General features: G+C 30.9%; 1 protein-coding gene across 7 annotated transcripts in view; it reads right to left on the minus strand.

The window, feature by feature from the left end:
• Positions 1 to 1,712: 1,712 nt before the first annotated feature.
• The window catches only part of LOC139523508 (protein naked cuticle homolog 2-like), a 67,410-nt gene continuing 52,658 nt past the window's right edge, over positions 1,713 to 16,464 (minus strand). For all 7 annotated transcript variants that reach the window (XM_071317566.1, XM_071317567.1, XM_071317569.1 and 4 more), the window contains 3 exons: positions 12,897 to 12,998; positions 9,834 to 10,237; positions 1,713 to 5,543 (listed from right to left, as the gene is read on the minus strand). In XM_071317566.1, the coding sequence (XP_071173667.1) occupies positions 4,889 to 5,543; positions 9,834 to 10,237; positions 12,897 to 12,998 (1,161 nt within the window). In that variant the 3' untranslated portion in view covers positions 1,713 to 4,888. The remainder of the gene's footprint in view (positions 5,544 to 9,833; positions 10,238 to 12,896; positions 12,999 to 16,464) is intronic.

Consider the following 16,464-nt stretch of genomic DNA (forward strand, 5'->3'; position numbering starts at 1 on the left):
GACGACACCGACGACGACGGAATGTAGGATCGCTTAGTCTCGCTTTTTCGACTAAAGTCGAAGGCTCGACAAAATTAAATGAGTACCAGCTATGAATGTCTAGCTACAATTTGTCAAAACGGAGAAGTAGGCTTCATTATGACCGAAACTGGTTTAACAATTTTTCAGACACAGCTTTGGGACGTACGGACGTACAGACGGAAAAGTGTCAAACTAAATGGGAATAAAAACTTAAGTTCAATGTATGCTTACTAGCTACTAGTTTTAGTACTTACTGTAACCTCTTTATATAAACACGTGAACCCACTTGGGATAAATGAGGCAGGAAACATACATGTATGAAGGAGTGATAAAGAAGTTCAGGTGATTCTACAAATATAACCATTATCAGACAAAATAATTTCTAATTTGAGGGTTAACATTAACTCACAAATGGACCCTATCAGGGCATTATCAAGACATTTGTGGGAAACTTGATCGATGGTTTCTAACTCTACCCAGTGGCAAATAGTTCATATATCTCGAGGAGGAATATTAAAACACTTGACTTTTCTACACTTTAAACAAGTCATCCTTTTTCAAACAAAAAGATAAATTAAAAGAGTTGGTCTCAATTTGTTTCATAAAAAAGAATGGCCAACATGGAAACCAGGAACTTGTCTTAGGGAGAAATTAATCCTTCTGTGTCAAAAATCAATCTGATTCAAAAAAAAATTCTCTGAAATTGACATTATTAAGATGCTTGGTTTCTTGATCGACAACAGAGCGGTATTTGTTACATTTGGAGGATGTGTTTTTCAAAGAACAAGGGGAACAAATTGTGCCACTTTTCTCGACAACTTATTTATTCCTTGTATATTATGAGGCCAACTTCATACATGAACTTCAACAGAAGAGAGAAAAGACGTCAGAAGTATTCTTTTACTTTACTTTCCACTTTATAGATGAAAATATATTCTATCACAGAATAATTCAAAATGTTGTGACTATGTTGAAAACATTATTCAAATAAACTTGAGATAACGGATACAATAGATACAGATAAAACTGCCTCATATCTTGACTTACATCTACCAATTGATAAAAAAGATGATTCCAGTTTCCCAAATTGTTAGTTTTCCATTTCTTTGTAGCAACATTCCAGCATCGCATGCATATAGAGTTAATATCTCCCAGTTGATGCGATATTCCAGTGCTTGTATTGCTTATCATGATTTCCTTGGTAGTGGGTTACTGCTCACAAGGAAGATATTTAAACAAGAGTTTCAAGTGGTGAAGTTGAAACTTTTCCTTTGAATATTTAATGAGGCCATTATGAGCTGGTTGACCATTATTGAATATGTTCCTAGTAACTACAACTCTATCCCCTTATCCCAATTGAGGCCTAATGAATTAAGACTTTTTACCGGTGTGTAAAAACAAGAGCAACACAACAGGTGCCTTATGTGGAGCAGGATCCGTTTTCCCTTCTGGAGCACATGAGATCACCCTGAATTGTGGTGAGTTCGAGTTACTCATTCTAGTTTTCTATGTTGTGTGTTGTGAACTATTGTTTGCCTGTTTGTCTTTTTCTTATTTATCCATAGCTTTTGTCATTTTATTTTCAACTTATGAGTTTGAATATGTCTTTGATACATGTATCTTTTGTCTCTCTTTTATACAGATAACTAGCAAATAATCTTTCTTTCAAATATATTTAAAAGACAAAATCATCAATTTAAGGCTATTTTATTACATCTGATGGTCATATGTGCAAGGACAATAACAATAACCTTGGTCAAATGATTGTATTTTTATAGACATATTACAGTCAAATAATACAGAATATGTTGTAGTCATGCTTTGATAACATACTTCAAAGTAATAAAACTATCTCCCAATACAAAATATGAAAAAAGATAATTACGAAATTATAAAAAGACATTGTCAGTTTCTAGTATTTGTAATGTATGCTTTTTAAGTTTGAGATGATCAAAAAATACACAGTATTTAGCTTTGTAGGTTTTGAGTACATGCATTTGTAGTGTTTAAGCTGTTCAAAGTTTGAAATGAATAATAAATACTCAGTATTTAGTTCAGGGTTAAATCCAGAGATTTCTAAAACAATGATTGGTACCCAACAAATAACAACAACTTTTCTAGTAATGCAGCAATGGACACATATTTTCATAAATGATATACACAGTATAAAATAGGGATTTAATTTTTTACACTAAACAAGCTTTTTTGTTTGCAATTTGTTTCCACAATAAGATGGAATTACCTTATTTTTGGCCTAAATAATTGTCAGATGTTCAAACTATTTTTGCTTCAAAATGTTTCTAACTGTATCTACACACAAAATCTGTAAATCAATTTTAGATGTGCAAGCTTGTTGGATAAATGTCATTATAATTTTCATACTCTTTTATCATAATTATGAATTTTCAGTGCTAAAGTTAAACTGGTTGTAATTTAATTTGATGAGGAAAAAATTATTTTGTGTCTATAAACTATCAAATTTTGTTTTAAATTGTTCACAAAAATCTGTGTTATTTGAAAAAACTAAGAACAGTTAGAGATATTTCATAAATGTTCATTCTTCTGTTTTATAATGTTGTAAAAAACAGTGTGTATAAAAAGGAAAGTACCAAGTGTACAATGATCAATCCATACTTCTATATTTGTTGAGGTAGTTGATTTGAGCATGAAATATGATGACCGATACATAGTGGAACCAATGATAATAGCAGCTGTATTTCTTCAACCATATAAGTGGCAGTTTATAACAATTAGGTACAAGAAGGTCAGTTGTGGGAGAGATACCAGATAAAGCCAGATTTCTGAAATTGTTTTTCACTCTGTAAACTACACGTAGAAACAGCTAAGATTTTGCTTGAGAATGAAGAGTCAAATAGTCTATTAGGAGATCCATTATATGTTTATAACATTAAAGGACGTTCCATAAGAAGCATCAAAGTCGTTACACAACATGTAAAAAGTTTCTCAACACATGACCTTCTCTGAACATTGTATTTTTCAAGATTATCTGAACTTCAAAAACATAGAGCTTATAGATTATCAAGAATTTTACTTTTAAAGTAAATGAAAAACTTTTTCTACAATCTTTACATAAAATTCACTCTATTTTCTTACAAAAATACAGAACATTCACACATAATTTAACAATATACAACCATACAATATGTTATCTTCATTGTTTTAAAGAATCAGATTTTGCATTTTAAAAGGTTTGTGTATAATTGATATAGAAGCAACCTGTGCCTATTTCTTTATAGAAACCATAAAAATAAAGTTTAGAAATTTATTTTGACATGCAAAAATATTCAAAAATAACAGCTTATAAGTAAAATGGTCTTAAAAAATACTTCTAAATTATAGGTAAAGACATAATCCTTAAAATAGATCAGTCCATAGAAATCAGACAACTACGAAGTAAATAAGGTACAACCCCAGGTATTACCTGAAGAATTTCCCCTGATCAAATGTCGTTAAAATGCTGCATAATTGAAGGAGGGCTTTTTCAAGAAAAGTATATTCACAACTATTTTTTAAATAAATCTATATGGTGACCACAATTGCAGTTTTCAAGATGAACTTTAAAATCTATGAAACAAGAGGCTAATATTTTTGAAAGTTATAGTTAGATTCTGTTAACTTGTAGAGAGAATTTTACAAGCCCAAAAACATTTTTAAATGCCTCGACTGGTGGTCTTGTGGTTAAGAGTGAAGACCGCTATTCACATTTTCTTCTCATGAGCATCTCTGTATTATGTAGCATTTCAAATAAAGATATTAGCCAGGTGAAATCAATTAGGTAATAACAATTAAACAACAGCCATCAACAAAAACAAAATCATTCATTCTTACAGACACATCTTCAAGTCCACAATTAAAAATAAATAACAAAATTTATCACAATACCCTGAGTTGAATATGTAATAAGCCCAAGAACTTAAACAGTTTGTAATCAAGTAAAAATAACATCTCTCAAAAATTCTACTTAAAGCTTTTCGTCAAATATTGTTTTTTTTTTACAAAATACATATAAAATATCCATTATGGATAAATATAAAAAATTCTCATATACTGTTCAATTTTTCCAATATGTGGATATCTGTAGATTGTTGCTCAAAGTTCTTTTTTTATAACATATTTTGTTCATTACATAAAATAAACCTTCTTAATGATATCTATTACAACTGTATTTTTTCATATACAAGTTGACAATCAAAAATGAAAACAAATGGCAATATGCTGGTAACACATTCATATAATAAGTTTCCATTGTTTATAGCACATGTTAATTTCATAATGTGGTCAACATTTTTATGCAACTAATGACAATTTCTTTATCTTCTATCCTATTTATTCAAACATGAAAACAACATAATTTATTGTATGACTACACTTAAAATTTTAAAATAGAAATTTACATCTGACAAATTATGCAAATTACTTAAGCAAATCAGGGCAGCAAAATATCACATGACAAAATATCCTCCAATGAGATTCAAGTAACAAAATGACTATACAATAAACAATGGATTTCAATATGCCCTATTTAGCATAAATAAATGACTATAATATTAATACATATAGAAATCCTAATGCAAAATTTTAATTTTACACAATACAGATTGTGAATATAATATCGATATAAACTATTTCGCTTTCTTAAAAGCATAAAAAAAATATTTAATTCCAAGTGCATGTTTCAAAGTATTTAATTTCAATTTCAAATGAGGATTTAAAAATTGTGAAATAAGCAGAATTTTTACAAAACTGTGAAAATGAAATCTATAACCATCCTTTATCTTTAAAAAATCTGTTTACATTTCCAAGCATAAATTTTGAGCAACCATTTTTTAACCAGAACAATTACCCATCATGCCTCATGATAATGGTGGTAGTGATGGTGATGATGGTGTTCATGTATATGATGATGTTCATGTCTCTGTACAATCACTTTTTCACCATCCTTGTCAATTGTATGCTCTTTTTCAATCCATTCTGCAACTTGTTGCATTGCAAGGTCATGGTTCTTTTCTCGTTGTCGGTGTCGCCTATGATAATGTGAAGCTATTGCTGGCTCAATGTTCATTGGCAAACTTAACGGCCTGAATTTGTGTGATTTTGATGGTGAGAGCGAGGAGGAAATTGTCTTGTGATGTCCTTTCGGTGACCTACTTGCAATTTCCTGTGGGTCGAATGACTTTGATCTAATATGATCTACCCTAGATGTCAAGTCTAAATGTTTGGGTAAAAGTTCAACCTCTTTTTTCACATTGTCACATTTATGGGGAAGGTCATTTGACCTTGACCTTTGATGTTGAGTATCCTCACACAATGTATTGTTTTGTTCTTTGACTGCAGTGTGCTCGATTCCAGCCAAATCCAGGTAATAGTTCCTACGATCTTGACATTCCTTTGCCCTTTCATTAATGTTAGTAGCGCCATTGTTTTTACTACAGTGTCCACGGTGACGTCGTTTGTGATGAGAATGTTCATGAGTATTTCCTCTACAATCAGAATGATGCCGTCTGAAAAGAAAAAAATAATATTTAATTACTTTGCAAATTGGAGTAGCCTCCCTTCAGCCATCCAAAAAATTAATTATTTATTTAAATGGTTTGTATGCATGATATGTTTTTACTCTATAATAATTCTCTCATACCTTTTTAATTTGTTTAATTTACTGAAACTACATAATTGTTATGTTGAAAGACTACAAGATTGCTTATTCACCATGTTCTGTGTTTACGATTTAAACAGCAATAAAAAACAAATACAATTTTCAAAGCATAAAATTCACACAATACATTGCATGATGCTGTCTATAAATTTTAAATTGTAGCAATGTTCAGAAACCGTAACATTATCTGATCTAGATTGTAAATATGTAAGTTTAAAGTGCATCCCGCCATTAATCTTCTTGACTATTTAGTCAAAGGTCTTCTCAATTGAATTTCAATACCATTCAAACTGCACTAATGACAAAATGCATACATTGAACACTTTTAATCAATTAGGACAGTTAAATTTTAATTATTCATTCCTTATACTTTGTCATAATTAAATTCAATTTGAAAATTAGAAAAGAGAGTAAGGTGTTCACTGAGAGGGAAATTCTAATTATGCAGTTGCTAGACAGACCTTCAATGCTCTTAAAGACACACGATGGTCTTGTAATTTTGCCTATTTGTGTCAAATTCTTATTCAGACTGTGAAAGATGCATTCGGTTATTTTAATTGATTATTAATTGGCTTTTGTATGCTTTAGATTCCAAAGAAAGGGGATTTTTCCAGCAGCTTAAAGACTTATGGGAAAGAATGGATAAAATTCAAATTCCTTACTTTTTTCTGTTGAATGTTAGATGGACCCTAAGCATATGTGCTGGACTATAAATAATGTGTAATCGTAAACAGAAATTGGATCTGAGGAAACAAGAAAGACTTTCTCTTAATCACTCTGATCACATAAAAGGCATAATTATACTATTGTCTTTGATGTAGATTATTTATTTCTATGCAAACATGTTTTATCTGAAAAAATGAATTATACTAAGCAAGTTATGTAGGCCTTTTGGGAAATGTTCAATAAACACATTTATCAACTTCATAGAACATATCTCCTGTGATAATCGTACCATATTGTTTACTTCACAAGTTCGGTAAAAATCAAAGAGAATCTTGAAATTTTCTTGTTTATTAGTTTACATACAAGGTATTTGAAGGGTTTCATGTTAAATAAAATGTCAATTTGTTCTATTAAGGCATTGGCAATACAAAAACGGACGTCAGTCTGATGATCAGTATTAGGATAGTTTTTCTTTAAGGATGGCTTTAAAGAGTGAATGAAACTTTCTAGATTGTCCTAACAGCAAGTTCTCAATACTCCCTCTAGTAACAGGTATATATAACGACAAACATTTAAAAGTCGTTGTTTGAGTTACTCCTGAATTCCAACTGACCATACAAAAGAAGTTATCAAATAGTCAATTCTCTTCAAGTTCGTCAAGTAAATAAATTCCAAAATACACTTTAAATATGGCCCCATCCTGATACCAGATCAAACATTTGACATAGCTCATTTTCCTGAACAGTAAACCTAGATTTTTTATTAGTAATTCTAACATCTAATGTCTACTGATAATCAACATAAAATATAAAACTGAAGTAAAATAATCAACAAGTTGTTTCAATCCAATGATCAAAGATATCCTCACAAAGGAAATCGTAAATTGATATCTGTAGTCAATAATCATTTGTAATAATATTATCTTTTACAATATTTAATTTCAGTCTTTTAAATCTGAAATAAGAACATGATCTGTTGTTCAAAAATTATGCAACCTTTTTATGAAAATAATTTGTATCTTTTCCAATATTAATCATACAGCTCTTTAATCTTGAAGAAAAATATTTCCTTTATAGTTTTATTATATAACTTTTTTTATTTTAAGTAAACATTATCTGAACCCCCTTGATGAAAAGTTAAGTAAAATGCACATGGAATCTTTTACAAGAGGGTTTAGGTCCAAAACTCTTGATATTCTGTAGAAAAAGTACGACTGAGATACATTTTAGGTTGACAAGATTATTAAATCCGTAAAATGCGGTCCACTCTTTCATACAATTAGGCCCTTCAAGTGATTACCAGAGTAACGAAAATTATTTCTAAAATTGAATCATGTCTTTTTCCAAATAGTTGGTATACATCCTAAATCCTTTTTCTTTAGATTCTTTCCTATCCATAAAAAAGAATTACTGATACACATGTACATATAAAGTTACTGTAAGCGGTGTGTCAGTTTGATAACTATGATTGCCCCTTAGAGCTATATCCCATGGGTTTTAGTAGTGATTGTTAATATTTTACCCTATCAATGACAAAAAAAAAATCCTCCAGCTATTTCCAATGATTATCTTCAGTTATTTTTTATTGCCATCATTACACCATACAGATAAGTCATCAAATTATGACATTTTTTTTCAATTAAGAGTGTTGCCTTCAATTTATGATAATAAAAATTTTCTTCACATTAAGTACAATAAACCTGTCAAGACTAAATTCATTTGAATACTTGTTGCCTGTGATTATTATAAAACATTAATGTGATCCTGAACATTAGCAATGGTTGATTAGTTAAAGAAGTCACACCTGATTGAACAAAGACAGGTATAAGATCAAAGACATTTTGATACACATCATTTCTTTGATGTTTGAACTGTATAGATATGCTAGTAGTTGTAGGTTAAATTAAAGGGATCCAAAGGATCATCATGTTCATATTTATTAACTTTGGTGGTTCTTTCCATCAAGATACTCTTAAGTCAATAGCAAATTTATAGTTAAGATTTTTTTGGTCATATACATAAATATTGCATAACTGCGGTATCTAATGTCTTCTCATGTTAATTATGTTACTCTCTTTATCTTATTAACCTAGTAGTCAACCTCACTTAAAAGACTTTTAAAAAACTTATAAAATATTTAATAATTCTTCAACCTGTACTTTTGGGTAAGAATTTGACACCAGAGAAGGGCATATCTCTTTTAAAGATTGACACATACTTTTAAATCAAATAAGATATAAACAGGTGTCAAGGTCAAATACATTTATAAGACTTCAAACAATTCTGGTTAATCTACGAAAACTTATAAGTATCCATTTCCAAAATCTTTATAATTATGAATTTTTAAATGACCCTTGAAAATATTATGAAAAGTATTTCTTACATTTAAAAGTGTTTCATGTCTATGAACAAAGTGAACACGAAAGGAGCCTCTTCAAGATGGATGAATTGCTTTCTTTGATTGAAATAGATGTCACAAAAACACTTTAACAACAAATTGATTTGGTCTTTTAAATCAATTTGTATCCAAATATTCATCTATATAATGAATTCTCCCATGTAAAACAGACTTCAAAGTGAATTTCTTCTGGTGTGATCAAAGTTGATTTTTTTCCCTTTCAGTTTTTATATATTTTTTCTGTGACGACTGATGAGTTCTTTGTAAAACTATTTTCAAACGACAAGTGAGTTTTGATCAAACAGCATAGAAACATTACTACCTTTTACATGATTTTTTTTTTACAGAATTCATTCTCAAGTTTAATCAGGATCTTAAACAGAATTCCAGCTCTCATTGTAAACTTGTAATAATAAGAATCTATCTAAGAATGCAATATAAAAAATTACAGTGATAATTCATAAGTAATGGATTTGAAGTTGGTAATTTATGAGTGCTTTGGCCATGAGGGGTCTGAATGTAGATCAATTTCTGTAAACCAACAAACTTTTGAAAATTTTTGTTAATATTTCATGTTAAGATTCTCTTTGAAGTCACTATATTTTCACTATTTAAAACATTGTTTATGTATTCTTTAAAGAAAATATCCAAGTTTAAAATTTTTGTGACAATTTATATTCGTTTTTTTCTTTACTCAGTAGGGAAAAAAGTTGAGTTTACAGTAAAGTTTAAGTTCAAAATTTAGAAAAATCAGAAATAAGAAATTGTTAGTCAGCATTGATAAAGTTAATGTTCTGAAATGCCTTATGTTAGTCAAATTCCTCAAAAATGTCCGAAGGCCAAAAGTAACTAAGCCGTAAATCCTAAATTTTAAGTTGGTACCTTATTGTTCTTCTCTATGTTTTATGTAAGAGTGTTAACGAAACTAATGCCCTTTGACACTTGTCTAACACAAGTATAATCACTCTTAGGGTCTCAAAAACCCTTTGCATATTTAACCCCTTAATTCTGTGTATCAGCAGACCCTTTAAGCATAACTTGGCCTTGCGAATGTAGTTTCTACCAAGTAACTCACCTGAGTTGTTTAATGTGATTGCGTTCCATATTTTCTTGCACTAATTCTGCCAACTGTTGATGTTCTTGTGAGGTAAAAGGTAATCTCTTTGGACTTTGACATTGACTTAAATTGTTACCATAGCAATGACCTTGTTTCTCACTATTGCACTGTTTCAAGGGCATTTGTAAATTTGCCTGTGTAAGATTGTTTACTTTTTGTAACTTTGAAGTGTCCTTGACTTTTGGAGTGTCCTTGCACTTGTCCTTATTTTCTTTGGACTTTGGTGACCCTTTGTGACAGGGTGACAATGACCCATCTGGTCCTACGGTCAGTCTGAGTTTTAACGTTTTTGTTCCATTTGAGGGTATTTTGATAGAGGATCCAACTGCATCATATAAAGCTTTCAGCAAACTGGATAAATCCTGAAAAAGATTAACAAAAACTAAAAAATAAATCAATATATATAAGGTATCCTAACACATGTTTTTTTTATACCCTGAGTCAGTCATCCATATTTTTTTATATTCATTTTCATTTGTTACAGCGTGTATTCCCCCTCCCCCTTTTCCACTAGTAACCCAAAGAGAAAATACCATGTATCTATCTATTGAACCCTCTCATACATTTTTCCCTAAAATTGCATTTAAAAATTCTATCTGCCATTATATAAGATACCAAAGGGACAGTCAAACTCATAAATCTAAAATAAATTGACAACACCATGGCTAAAAATGAAAAAGACAAACAGACAAACAATAGTACATATGACACAACATAGAAAACTAAAGAATAAACAACAGGAATCCCACCAAAAACTAGGGGTGAACTATATGTTTTACTGTGCTAGCACATTACTGCAATTCAAAATTTGTGCATAGTAATGTTCAAATGGAACTTAACCCTTTTAAACTAATAAACCTATAAAAAATTGTTGTGATTCCCATTAAACAGAAAACATATATGTATATAGAAATAGTTTTCCTGAAACCAATGCATGAAATCTATTATATCGTATATTCTTTCAATTACTAATACATCATGTAATATAATTGCTTTGACTAATAATTGTATGATTAAAGTACATAAATTAATAGGATATAACTCAAGCTGTTGGAAACATTATTACATGCCTCCCAACTCCAATACTAAAAGTCCCATCAGTTTAATAATTAAATTCCAAACACAAGCTTTTGTCTTCAATTTTCAGAGGGATAGATCAAAAGCTATGCGGACATCAATAAAATGTTTAAGTCATCCTTTGAAAATTATCTTTACTTTAAAAATCAAAGAAATATCATAGATAATTACTCAAAAGTAATAAAAAATGCTTTTTCCGAGCCACAGCATGCGTCAGACATATTTTCAAGCCATTTGCCCACAAGCGACTTTTTTCAAGTTATTTTGATCCTTAATTAATTGCTGATCAAAGGGTAGTTATTGTCATTAACTAAAGCCTTTAATCCTAGTCAGTAAATATCAAAGACAATTAAAAAACTCTTCATACTTCAGAATTTTTTTCATCATCAAAATGTATGTCTGCCAAAGAGAGATTAAGGCGATATTGATATACAAACGTTAACAAACAATCTTTGTTAAAAGGCGTCAAAAAGGCAGAGAGCCAACATGATTTAATCTTGCACTCAAATTCCTTGTGCTCTTGAAAATTTAGGAAGGGAAAAAATTGTTTATTTGCTATATATATATAGTGTAGATATTTTGGCAACAAATATTTCTGGCATGGTTAATATTCAAAAGAGGGAGAGACAAAACCCAACAACCAAAACACACACTTGCTGTTTTACCAAAATCTCCTGTTTAAAAGCTTTCTTTTGTCGGCTTTAACTGTTTACAAATGCTACTGAAAACTGTACAGTTTTGGTTTTTTTTTAACTTTGGCCTTTCGTTGGTAGTTTTATTGTAAGTAATACAGGTTACCACACAACCTTCAACAGCCATTTGCAGGTTGTGCTTCTGGTTGGTATTGAAACACTGAATTAAATGCATGCTGTAAGGAGGGCACCACTGTCTTTGTACTTTAAACTTTTTTAACAATTATTTTGGGTCACTTTTAACAACTTTTTAGGGTTGATACAAGTTTGTGGTGATTATAATTTTCTTTTGTTAATTAACTTGACAACTGTTGCTATTTGGCTTAGATTCATCAACTCAATGTTAACCAATGAGACCTAAATATACTCTTTGATAACAGCTTACTACCTTTTAAATTGTCTAACGTTTCATTTTTAATATACGATCCAGGCTGTGCCCATGTATGATTTTTCATGTTGAATCCATATCAGTATTTCAAAGGAAGATATATACACTGAACTATTTTCATGTCTTAATTTGAACGTTTCATCTTACCGAGTTAAAAACTTCAAAGTGTGAATCAAATTGATAATTTTAATGATTCTTTAAAAAGAAATAAATTTGCTTTTAGAGGCTTTTAATAAAAGAATATCTTCCAATTTCTGTTTAAATTGAAAAATTTAAATGCTATAAATTTTTCCTATGATTTTTCTTGTCCAATCTTTAATATGTACCATTGCAATTTCACATCAATAAAACTCACTTTGGCAATGAAGTAATAAATTTCTGAGGCAATTAAAACACTACAGGGATCTTGATTAATAAACTGTCAGATGACAAAGAATTAGAATAAGAAATGTTGTTATAAATTAAATTAGAAATGGTTTACTGAATAAAATCACCAACCATAACTGTGACTAATTGAATTGGATATAATATATTACTAGTGCTTAAGAACTAGTAGATGGAATATAAACCAAGTAACAGAACCAGTGTGCAAGCAGGGAATCTGTTATTACATGTATATGTATGGATATGCATAGAATTTGAAGTTGAATATATTTATATGCAGTGGATCAGACTTTCTATGTTTCCATTTACTGATTAAAACTATACAGTACTTGAAATATTATAGAAGATTTTAATAATGTTCTATCCTCCTAAAACTATCACTTTGAATTGAAAATATCTTCATAAACTTTCTGAAACTAATTTTAACATCTGTAGCCCTTCACTTCTTTTTTTAAATGTAACCATGAATACTATAATTACCTCTTTTGTTACTTTGCCTTGCCCATCGAAATCATACAGAGTAAAAGACCATTCCTGTTTGTTCTTCTCTGTACTTTCAAACTGTACACCACATTCAAACTCCTAAAATACACAATAAAGATGAATAAATATTGATGTGCTACTGAAAAGTTACAGGAAACAATTGCTTATTTGAGAGTGCCATACATACATTTTGAATGTTATGGGTACCCCATGTCCTTTGTTTTTCTATTATTATAAATATGTCTTACATTTGAAAATAGCGGTAAGTTAACAATTTTTATTGTCATTTTCATTATAAATCAAAGTGCTTGTACATTTAAGCATTGATTGATTGATTGTTGGTTGCTTAACGTCCAGTGGCAAATATTTCATGCATATTTAGGACGAGAACAAGTTCACAATTAATACAATAGGTAGGTGGATACGATAGAGGCCATCTGGGATGATGGTCAGGGAAATTTGGACTGCCACTGGAAAATGAGGGTATATTGGATAGAAACAGAAATTTTGCCTTGCAACAGGCCACCTACGGACCCCTCAAAGAGTTGTTGCAAGGGTTCTTAACGTGCAAAGAGAGTGGCACTCTCTTTACACGAGGCATCAGATTTAACGTCCCCCTTCTGACCGGACATGACTGCGAACTTGGTACATCCCGCACAGCCAAACGGACGCCCCACTTCGGCAAGCCTTTACTGCCGGTCAGGGAGACCAAGTGACCATATTTCTATACCCCAGTCACCCTTGGGGTTACATTTAAGCACTGACAGGTAAAGATTGTGTTACTTTATCAGTGGCATACCTGTCATCTCACCCGTTTTTTGCGGGTGACACCCGTTATTTTCACCTCTCACCCGGGAGTTTTTCTTTACCCGGCGGGTCCCGGGAATTTCTAACATTACCCGTTTCACCCGGATTTCTGACCGGAATTGTTTCCGGTATTTAGAAGTAATACGACCTTCGGTTTTATCGGTCTTTTTCAATGTAACCAAAAGTCAAAATGTAGGACTGTTGTTTACCTGAGCTACGTAACGATATGAAGAGACAACAAAGCTACAAGATGAGTTCAGTGACTATCAGTTGACCCCATTAGATGAACTTCCACTTTGCACTTCCCCTGAAACTGACATTGGTACATTTTGGGGAGAAATGTCCAAGTTGCATGACATTTTTATTAACAAGCCAAGATTTTTTGTTTTGTCAAAACTTGCTAAAACATTACTGGTTTTGCCAAACAGCAATGCAGACAGTGAGAGGGCATTTTCTTTAGTAAAGAAAATAGCTACAGAGTTTAGGGCTGATCTTAATAAGGATACACTGTGTGCTCTTCTTTCTTGTAAAATGAATACACATTTGCATTGCTATATATGAACTGAAACAAAGTGCAGTTCTTTTAAAGAATGCCAAGTCTGCTACTATGGAATATAACAATAGTCTGAAATAAACTTGTATACATGTTCTAACTGTTTCATATACATATTGACTATATAAATTATATGTAAACATATTTTTGTTCTTCAATTGAGCCCGCAAAATGTCGTACGCGTTATGACCTGAGATTTTTTTTCTCAATGCAGGTCATGACCTGACTTTTCATTTTCAGAGGTTGACAGGTATGCAGTGGTAAGTAAAATTAAATATTGCATTGTCAATAAAGCATTGGTTGTAGTTGATTCAACCACAATTATGGACAAAGGGAGATAACTCTAACTTTTAAAGATGATTTCAACAATGACATCACTTCTATTTTTAGAACAGATATTAGATTCCTGCACCTTGCAAAATTTATGTAATTTTCTTGACAGGTGTAACGTTGTTTTGGGACTTGAATATCTGAACATATTATATTTACATTGATAAATTTCAGTAAATGTTCATGGATAGAATGTATATGTTATCATCAATGCACTATATTTTGTGTATCAAAAAGGTAGTGATAAGCCTTGGAAGATTTCTAGATATCAAGTCAGTAACATAGGGTTTTGATTGCATTTCAGGTAATCTTTACCCAAAATTTATATATTTTAAGCATCCTTATATATTTTCTAGTAACTATTGTCGAGTAGTAATATAGCTTAAACGTTCTTGCTATAGTTTAATAGTTGTAAAACACCTTTAAGAGATATTATCATCTTTAGGGAAAAGTACACATAGCTCTCAGACATTGATTGCCTAGCACTTGGTAATTTCCTCTGAATAAAAAAGTGTGAGAGAACTACTATTTTAGCTTTACTGATAAATCACAAAGTGAATGGAATATTGGATTAAATAAGTTTTACTGAAGTAAAGCTTTGATGTCATCCCCTAAAGAATAATTGACCACTTTGTTCTTGTCCCAGACCTACTATTTTATTCATTTCATCATAAAACCATGGTAATTTCTAAATAACTTTCAATTTCACACCCTCCTATCAGGAGAAGATCAAGTGATTGGCTTGAGGTTCTACTAATAAATCTTCAATGAAATCAACACAGATCTGAAGAATTCAAACATAGCATCTACACAGATCAATCCCTTATCAATCACTCAGGTGAGACAGATCAAAGGGTCCCACCTGTCATTAATGATCATTGCTATATAAATATTTTCTTTGTAGTGGTGAAAACTCCAATCAGTGTAAAATGTGCCCATAAGGTGTAAATGGATTAATTAAGAATATTACTTGCTATCAGAAACAACTCTATAGACTAGCAATAGAGTGCACCTCAAGAGGACTTAGTGTAATTATTGACATCATACTTACAATACACCTTTTCTTTAATTTCAATAGTTATTTGTTAAAACTCTTTAGGCTTTGGGTTTAAGACGTGTGTGTAATGTTCGCTTGACTGATAAAATGTATCTGCATTGAACTTTCCAAATGTAATGGTCAAAATAGTCCAAATCAGAAACTTAATTAATTAATCCTCTTGAACAAAATTAAATAAACTTCAAATCATGATAACAATAATTATCGTGGTTAATAAAATCTTATTGATCAACTTTCTAATTGATACATGGCACTTCTAATACATATATATATATGAGTCATTTTGGTAAATATTTAGAACTTGGCTCCCCCCCAAACAAACCATATTTTCAGGATTTGTTGACCTAACAAATAGATATAATGACCCTATATTTTATGTCGCTAACCATGTATAGTGTACTGTGACATAAAAATATTTTAAGCCAAAAACTCCACAAAAAACCAACTTCTTCATAGCAGACAGGTTCTTGGAAAGTACTTTTGAAAAACAACACCCAAAAGAGGACAAATCATAAAAAAAATTGATTCATTATTTTCACCATATCATAAATAAATTATTAACAATTTATTATATCTTAGCATTGCCGCTCTGTTGTTATATCCATCAAAGATCTATAACAATTAAACTTCTGTTTCTATTAAGGATAAAAAGACTGGCGGTATGCTTTTGATGCCCACTCTATTTCTTTGATCCTGGAATATGATAAAAACAATAGCCTACCAATGATAAATATTGTACATATAAAACTAACATTATGGTCCTGTTTATATTTTTGATGTTTTGATCATCAAACGGAAATTGTTATTTCTGATCATCA

This window comes from Mytilus edulis, chromosome 5 (assembly GCF_963676685.1).
Source record: "Mytilus edulis chromosome 5, xbMytEdul2.2, whole genome shotgun sequence".
Lineage (NCBI taxonomy): Eukaryota > Metazoa > Mollusca > Bivalvia > Mytilida > Mytilidae > Mytilus > Mytilus edulis.